Consider the following 8,227-nt stretch of genomic DNA (forward strand, 5'->3'; position numbering starts at 1 on the left):
CCCCCCCCTTGCTCCTGCTTTGTCTTCCGCCGCGCTCGTATGCTGATTCTTTCCTCCCCCCCCTCCCCTGTCCCCTCCCGCGGCTTGCAGTAAGTCCACCTTCTTCAATGCCCTCACTCAGTCCGCCGTGCCGGCCGAGAACTTCCCCTTCTGCACCATCGACCCGAGCGAGGCCCACGTCTACGTGCCCGATGAGCGCTTCGACTGGCTGTGCGAGGTGGCCAAGCCCAGCAAGGTCTCCCCGGCCCATCTGACCGTCATGGATATCGCCGGTCTGGTGAAGGGCGCCGCCGAGGGCCAGGGTCTCGGCAACGCTTTCCTGTCGCACATCCGCGCCGTCGATGCCATCTTCCACATGGTCCGTGCCTTCGACTCCGATGACATCACCCACGTCGAGGGCGACATCGACCCCGTGCGTGACATGAGCATCATCCACAACGAGCTCCGCCTCAAGGATGAGGAGTTCCTCGAGCGCAAGAAGAACGAGCTCGACAAGAAGGGTGCCGGCCGTGGTGCCAACCGTGACCTCAAGGAGGAATACGTACGTCCGTTTATTTCTGTTTATTTCTGTCTATCTTTGTTTATCTTTGTTTATTCTTGTTTGTGTGTTTGTGTCTCTCTGTGTCTCTCTGTGTCTCTCTGTGTCTCCTTCTTCGCCCCTCCACTCCCTTCGCCCACCTGCCACGTCCCTCCTTTCACAGCGTCTGACCAGGCTCCCCCCACACCCATACACCCACAGGACATGGTCGTCAAGATCTACGAGCACGTCGCTTCCGGCAAGGAGGTCCGCTTCGGCGACTGGAGCGGCAAGGAGGTGGACTACCTGAACACCCTGCAGCTGCTGACCGCCAAGCCGGTGGTCTACCTGTGCAACGTCAACCAGGCCGATTACATCCGCAAGAAGAACAAGTACCTGATGAAGATCAAGCAGTGGGTCGACGAGCGCGAGGCCGAGAGCCCCATCAAGCCGGCCATCATCCCCATCTGCGTGGACATGGAGATGGCCGCCACCGCCCTCGGCTCCCCCGAGGAGAAGGAGGAGTTCTTCAAGTCCCGCGGCACCACCTCCATCATGCCCCGCATCATCACCACCGGCTACAAGGCCCTCAACCTCATCTACTACTTCACCCAGGGTGATGTCGAGGTTCGCGCCTGGACCATCCGCGTACGTGTGCCGGCGGCGGCCCCCTCTCATCTCCGCCCGCCCGCCCGCCCCCCCTCCTCCTCCTTTTGTGCCATGCAATCGCGTCCTTCCGCCATAGTTCGCCCTTCTCACAGGCCTTTCTTTTTCCCCCGTCTCCCTCCCGCTGTGGACTTCTCCCGCCCCCTTTTGTAGAAGGGCACCAAGGCCCCCCAGGCCGCCGGTGTCATCCACTCCGATCTGGAGCGCGGCTTCATCATGGCCGAGGTCATGTCCTTCGCCGACCTGAAGGAGGAGGGCTCCGAGGCTGCCTGCAAGGCCGCCGGCAAGTACAAGAGCAAGGGCAAGGACTATGTTGTGGAGGATGGCGATGTCATCTTCTTCAAGTTCAACGTCACTGCCCAGAAGAAGAAGTAAGCGCGCCGCGCTCCCTTCCCCTCCCCTCCCCCGCTCCGGCGAGAGGGCCAGAGGGGCTCCTCATCAGCGGACGCGCGGGGCGCGGAGAAAAGAAGAAAGAAACGAAGAGGCCAAGAACCCCCCCCCTGTCCTGGGCCCTTCTTCCTTTCCCGTCCACCGTCTGCTGCTGCCCGTCTTTTGCCCCCCGTGGCCGGCTCGACTGTGGCATGCACATTCAGCCCAGCTGGGCGGGTCTCTCTCTCTCTCTCTCTCTCCCCCCCCCTCTCTCTCTCCGCCGCTATATCATTCACCTCTCCCCACCAAATACACCCACCAAAATATGATCTCGTCCCCTTCCCTCTCTCTCCCCCCTCGCGTCTTCGCCCATGCGGGCGGCCGGGGACATATTCGCCCCCGCCTCGTCCTCCCCTCACGGACGCCGAGAGAGCCCGTCTCCCACGCTGCCACCGGAAGAGAAATGTGCGCCTCGGCGGGCTCCGGGGTGAGCCCGGCAGGGTGTGGCGGCAGGCGGCCTCCATGAAACTGGCCTGCCAGGCGGCGGGGGCACTCACTCTGCGCGGGATAAGGGCATCCCCCCCTCCTCCTGTGGGGCGCCCGATGAAGCCACTTCCGGGGTGTGGGGGCGCCGAAGAAGAAGGCCTGGCGGGGGGTGCCCCCTCCGGCGCCTCCTGGTCCCCTCGCGGCTCGTCCCTCTCCAGACGCACATTCGCCTCCTGTACCTCTCTCTCTCTCTCTCTCCCCCCCCGGACTCGGCTCTTGCCCCTCTCGCCCTCTCGCTTGAGCAATCTCCGGGTCGCTCCCTCGCCGGCGGAAACGGGCAGCGCGCCTCAAAAAGCAGTCTTCATTTATGGGCGAAGTGTGGGTCAGGTGCCAGTGAGCAACCGGTGTGTCCGAGTGGTTAAGGAGTCTGACTCGAAATCAGATGGGCTCTGCCCGCACAGGTTCAAATCCTGTCGCCGGTGCATTCTTTTTGCCGCCGGCCGCCCTGGGCGCCGATCACGCCCCTCGCCGCCAACATCAGGCCGGGACCACGTGCAGGCCTCCCACGATGCCCGGCCGCGCCAAGTGGCCCTGCCCCGGCACCATCCCCCCGGTGCAGAGGCGGCGCGTGCACGCGCGTGCAGAGACGCCCTGGGAGCCGGCAGCGGCCCTCGGGCCCACGCTTGCGCCCGACGGGGCCGGGGGGGGGGGTCCCAGCCGGGGAGGGGGGGGGGATGCCCTGTGCCGCCTTCACGGATGGGGATTGCCACGGCGGGACCCGCGGCGTGGGTAGCTGGCGCGGAGACGCCCGCGGGCGCGCGGGGGCACGGGGCGCACGCACAACGCGGTGCGCCGCCTGGTGCCCCGTCGCCCGGCCCTCTTTCGCGCGCCTGGGCTCCGCGCCTGGGTGGCCCCTCTGGGCCGGCCGCCCTCAGGCCGCGCGCGCGGCATCTGAAGTGCGTGGGTATCGCCAGGCCGCCGAGCCCGGCTCCTGGCAGAAGTCCCCTCCCTCTGTCTCTCGCCCCCTCCCCCTGCCACCATCCCCTCGCGCGTTCCATCCCCCGCCGCCCCCTCTTGCCGCCCTCCCCGCGCCTGGCTCCATTTTTCGCCCTCCCCCCTCTCCTCGCCGTCCCCTCGCCACCCCTCCCCGGGGACTCGCGCTGCCGCCGCGCCTCGCCCCTTCCCCTCCCACCGCTGCGTCCCGCTGGATCGCGAAGCCCCGGAGGCCCCCCACCCCCACCCCCGTGTAAAACGCCATCATGTCGATGCAAAGCTTTACCATCAATGACGTGAAGGTCTACCACGTCACCTCGGGCAAGTCCATCCCCGAGTGGATTGCCATCCAGAAGCAGCGCTCGCTGCGCAATGACCAGGGTGCGTGCCCTCCCTGCTCCTCCCTGCCCCTCCACTGCCTCGCCGCCCTCGCCCGCTGACGACCCTCCGCCGCCGCGCAGACTTCCGGAACCGCGTGGACCTGCTGCAGGATTTCGAGTTCCCCACCTCGGCGGCTCGGCTGAAGTACACCCCGGACGGATCGCACCTGTTCGCCATCGGCGTGTACAAGCCGCGCCTGCGCTCGTACGACCTCGGCCAGCTGAGTATGCGCTTTGAGCGGCACATGGACTGCGAGGCCACCCAGTTCCAGGTGTGTGGCCTTTCTTCTTGCCGTGCCTCCCCTCCTTCTGTCTTTGTTCTCGGCTCCCCTGGCCGATCCACCTGGCTGATCTCCCTCCTCTCGCTCCTCCCTGCCCAACTCCGGGGCGCAGTTCCTGTCCGACGATTGGACCAAGCTGGCCATCATGCAGGCCGACCGGACCATCGAGCTCCACTCGCAGGGCGGTCTGTACTACCGCACCCGCGTGCCGCGGGTCCGTTTCCCCTCCCCCCGATCCTGTCCATTCCTCCCGCTTGCCCTTGCCGCCCTTGCCGCCCTTGCCGCCCTTGCCGCTCAACTGGCCCGCTGACGCCCCGGCCGCCACCTGCAGTTTGCCCGCGACATGACCTACCACCGCGGCACGTGCGATCTGCTGATTGTCGGTGACAGCAGCGATGTCTGGCGCCTGAACCTCGATCAGGGGCGCTTCCTCAAGTCCTTCGAGACCAGCTGCAAGGCCATCAACGTGCGCTTGCGCCTCCGCCCTGCCGATGCTCATCCCCCCCCCCCCCCCCCTTTGGTGGTTTGTATTGACATGTGTATCCTTGCGCCTCCCCCGCTCGGTGTGCGTCTCCGGTGCCTCCTCCTCCTCCTCTTGCCCGTCACCCAGGTCTCCAAGCTCAACCCCGTGCACAACCTTGCCGCCTTCGGCTCGGAGGATGGCACCGTGGAGTTTTGGGACTCGCGCCAGCGCGAGGCCGTCGGGTCGCTGGCCGTGGCCGGCGATGTTCTCCGGCGCTTCCCCGATGTGGAGGCCCTGCCCGAGATCACGGCCCTGCGCTTTGGCAATGACGGTCTCACCTATGCGGTGGGCACCTCCTCCGGGCATGCGCTGCTCTACGATCTGCGCATGAGCTCGCCCTCCATGGCGCGCGACCACCAGTATGGCTTCCCGGTGACCGACATCAAGTTCCATGCCAGCGGCAACATCGTCTCCTCCGACAAGAAGTCCATCCGTGTGTGGAACAAGGACACCGTGCGTGTGCCGTGGCGATTGTTCTTCCTTTCCTTCCTCCGACCCAGCCGCCGGCCTCTGTGCTCCCTCTCTAACCTGCGCCGCCATCCGCTTGGACTTGGTCTTCTTGCATGTGTCTCCCCCCCCCTCCCCTTCATCCACTCCCCACCCGTTCCCGCGAAAAATATCATCACCATCATCATTATTATCATCACCACCACCACCACCATCATCATTATTATCATCACCACCACCACCATCATCACCACCACCATCACCACCATCACCAACAACAACAACAACAACAACAACAACACCATCACCACCACCACCACCACCACCACCAACAACAACAACAACAACAACAACAACAACAACAACAACAACACAGGGCAAGGCCTTCTGCTCCATCGAGCCCACCTCCGACATCAATGACGTCTGCCTGGACGGCCACAGCGGCCTGATCCTCACGGCGCAGGAGGAGCCACGCATGCACGCGTACTATGTGCCGGAGCTGGGCCCCGCGCCGCGCTGGTGCGCCTTCCTGGACAACATCACCGAGGAGCTGGAGGAGACCAAGCAGACCACGGTCTACGACGATTACAAGTTCGTCACCGAGTCGACGCTGGCCCAGTTGGGGCTGGAGCACCTGGTCGGCACGCCGATGCTGCGCGCCTACATGCACGGGTACTTCATGGACGCGCGGCTGTACAGCCGCGCCATGGCCGTGGCCAACCCCTTCGCCTACGAGGAGTACCGGGCCAAGCAGATCCAGGAGAAGATCGAGAAGGACCGCGAGTCGCGCATCTCCCTGCAGCGTAAGCTGCCAAAGGTCAACCGGGCCCTGGCCGAGTCGCTGCTCATCGAGCAGGAGGAGCAGGCGGCCAAGCGCAAGCGCCGCGGTCTGCCGGTCGAGGGCGAGGACCAGGAGGCCTCGGCCGATCAGGACGCCGCCTCGGCCAACCCCCTCAAGGACAGCCGCTTCGCGCGCATGTTCCAGGACGAGGCCTTCGAGATCGACACCGCCTCCGAGGAGTACAAGCTCCTGCATCCGGAGCGCCGGCTCCGGTCTTCGGCCCTGGAGGACAAGTTCCAGCGTGTGGCCGGGGACTCCTCGGACGACGAGCCCTCGGGCCGGCGGGCCTCTGCCGGTGCTAGCAGCCTGACGGCCGACATGTTTGGCTCCGATGATGATGATGGTGCCGACAGTGACGAGGACATGTCGACCTTCCTGCGGCGGCGCCAGGCCCGGCATGAGGCCCGCGCGCGTGGCCTGCCCACTGGCAGCCTGAGTGACGACGAGGATGCCGGGGGATCTGCCGGCGGCAAGTCCACCGGCCCGCGCATGTATGCCCTCAAGTCCGGCATGACCCAGCGCGATGTTCACCAGGCGGCCACCACCTCGCAGAGTGCCCTGCGCCAGCAGGATATCACCCGGCGCCGGGCTCTCGGTGATCGGGTCAGTGCGGCCGGCGATGCGTCGGCCGACTCGGTGCGCGCCGCCGTCGGCGGCATGGAGGCCCGCTTCGATACGGACACCCGCCGGGAGGGCGGCTCCGGGGGTGGTGGTCGCGGCCGCGGTGGCCGCGGCGGTGGCCGTGGCGCCGGCGCCGGTGCTCGCAGCAACAAGTTCTTCTCCAGCCGGCCCTCGGCCGGGAAGCACGGTGCCGAGGGTGGTGCCTCGGCGGACGGGCACCGCCGGCGGAAGTTCATCGAGCCGGGTGCCCGCGGCGGCGGTCGCGGCGGCGGTCGCGGCGGCGGTCGCGGTGGTGGCGGTCGCTTCTGAGCTGGCCGAGGGAGGCCCTCGGCCTCTGCGAGACATGCGGCCCCCTTGCCGCTCCGCCCCCCGTCCCCCCTCTTCATGGGCGCCTGGTCGGCGGTTTTCCCGCCTGGCTGGTGGGCTCTTTCCCTGCACCTTCGGGTCTCCCTTCGCCGGCCGCGGTGCTCTGCTGCTTTCCCTTCGCCTAGATGCGCGCGCCCGGGCGTCTTCCCGGTGGTGTGCCCCCCCCCCCCCCCCCCCCCTTCCCCTGTTATTGTCTCCCCCTCTGGAATTGCCCTTGTGATTTCCCCTCCAGACTTGCCTTCGACGATGGAGGCGGGCAGGAAGATGCACTACTCTTCGAGTCGCCGTCTCTCTCGCTCTCTCTCCCCCTCTCTCCTCCCCCACGAAGAGCCCAATATACACACACACACACACACACCTGCCCCCGCCCGGAACTCACGATCCTCGTGGGAGGGGACACCTGGCGGGGCTGACAGTGGCAAGCGCAGCGAAGCAGGCGGAGGGATGGAGGGAAGTACAGGCGCGCAACTGTGGACACACTGGCCACCGAAGACAGCGCTGCCGCGTTTATCTAGGGGCGGCGGGGCCGAGTGTGTTCAAGCAGGGGAATCCGAAGCCGGGACAGGGCGGGGGAGAAGGATAGGAGGGGAGGGGGGGGGGCGGAAGCGAGGTGCAGCATGTGCGACGCACAGCCACGCGGCACCCCGCGCACGCCCAGCCCGAGGGGCGAGGGGAAAAGTATTTTACAGGGGTTTTGGTTTTGGATTGTGTGCGTAGGAGAGAGAGAGAGAGAGAGAGGAGGGGGGGGGGAAGGGAGGGAGAGGGGCGCACACCGCGGGCCCGCCCGCGCAGATGCGTCCCCCTCTACCGGCTGCCGGCCTTGGGGGCACCGGTGGCCGGCGGGGCCCCGGCGCAGAAGGCCTCGAAGAAGGCAGCCTTCCGGGCGGCCGACTCGCGGCGCAGGTCCGGGCTGGCCAGGGCCCGCTCGAGGACCAGGCCGACGGCCATGTCATTGAAGCACGGGAGGACGATCTTGTCGAAGAGGGTCCGGCCGCTGGCCGAGACCACCTGGTGCCGGGGGGCGCTGAAGGTGGCGAACATGTCGGCCACCTCGGCCTCGGCGGCCCGGTAGGCCGGCTCCAGCTCCAGGGGAATGATGACGGTGATGGGGAAGCGCGTGTGCCCGGGGCGAATGTCCTGCATGATGTCCGTGCCGGCCGGGATGCACCCATGGCAGAAGTGGCACCCGGGCTTGGGGCCGCCCTCGGCCGGCAGGGGGATCTCCACCGAGAGGGTGACCCGCGGGCTGGCGGCCACATACTGCTGGATGAAGGCCACCACGTCCAGCTGGCCGGCCGCGCCGGGGGCCTGGTCGCCGGCCGGGCCGCCGGTGGCGAACTCCCGCGCCCAGGCCTGGTACTTCATGAAGTCCGCCTCGGAGGTGACGCCGGCCGTGCCGGCCGCCGCGAAGCTGGCCATCTGGCAGAAGGGCACCGGGAAGTACTTGGCCGCGAAGAGCGGCAGGTAGCGATCCGGCGTGCGCTCCGGGCTGGTGAGCCCGGCGTGCATGTCGTCCGGGCCGCCGGCCTCGGCCCCGTGGTCTTCGTCGTCCGGCCCGCCGGTCTCGCCGTCCGACCACTCGATCAGGTGCGACGGGTCTTCCACCTCGTCGAAGTCGTCCGCGTAGTCGACCTGGTTCGACGCCATGCTGGCGGCGGCCACAGGCTCGCTGGTCATCTTGGAGATATCGGCCATCGGGGATGGGGTGTGGGCGTGTGGGCGTGTGGGTGTGTGGGG

General features: G+C 67.2%; 3 protein-coding genes and 1 non-coding gene across 4 annotated transcripts in view; 3 read left to right on the plus strand and 1 right to left on the minus strand.

Moving 5' to 3' along the window:
- H696_05458 (GTP-binding protein YchF) overlaps positions 1–1,558 on the plus strand; it is a gene marked incomplete at both ends in the record, with an annotated part of 3,216 nt that extends 1,658 nt beyond the window's left edge. Inside the window, 3 exons of the mRNA XM_009499284.1 lie at positions 91–541; positions 740–1,165; positions 1,337–1,558. Of these exons, the coding sequence (XP_009497559.1) occupies positions 91–541; positions 740–1,165; positions 1,337–1,558 (1,099 nt within the window). The remainder of the gene's footprint in view (positions 1–90; positions 542–739; positions 1,166–1,336) is intronic.
- An 880-nt stretch (positions 1,559–2,438) lies between these two features.
- H696_05459 lies at positions 2,439–2,520 on the plus strand. The gene has a single exon. It is a non-coding gene; the product is annotated as a tRNA-Ser (tRNA).
- Positions 2,521–3,160: 640 nt separating this feature from the next.
- On the plus strand, positions 3,161–6,433 carry H696_05460 (hypothetical protein; the record flags this gene model as incomplete). The annotated part of the gene is made up of 6 exons (XM_009499285.1): positions 3,161–3,412; positions 3,493–3,683; positions 3,805–3,906; positions 4,024–4,158; positions 4,303–4,668; positions 5,039–6,433. The coding sequence occupies exons 1-6, from the start codon at positions 3,298–3,300 to the stop codon at positions 6,431–6,433; spliced, it is 2,304 nt and encodes a 767-aa protein (XP_009497560.1). The 5' UTR covers positions 3,161–3,297.
- Positions 6,434–7,294: 861 nt separating this feature from the next.
- On the minus strand, positions 7,295–8,185 carry H696_05461 (hypothetical protein; the record flags this gene model as incomplete). The annotated part of the gene is made up of 1 exon (XM_009499286.1): positions 7,295–8,185. The coding sequence occupies one exon, from the start codon at positions 8,183–8,185 to the stop codon at positions 7,295–7,297; it is 891 nt and encodes a 296-aa protein (XP_009497561.1).
- Between the last annotated feature and the right edge of the window lie 42 nt (positions 8,186–8,227).

This window comes from Fonticula alba (genome assembly GCF_000388065.1).
Source record: "Fonticula alba strain ATCC 38817 unplaced genomic scaffold supercont2.11, whole genome shotgun sequence".
Taxonomy (NCBI): domain Eukaryota; order Rotosphaerida; family Fonticulaceae; genus Fonticula; species Fonticula alba.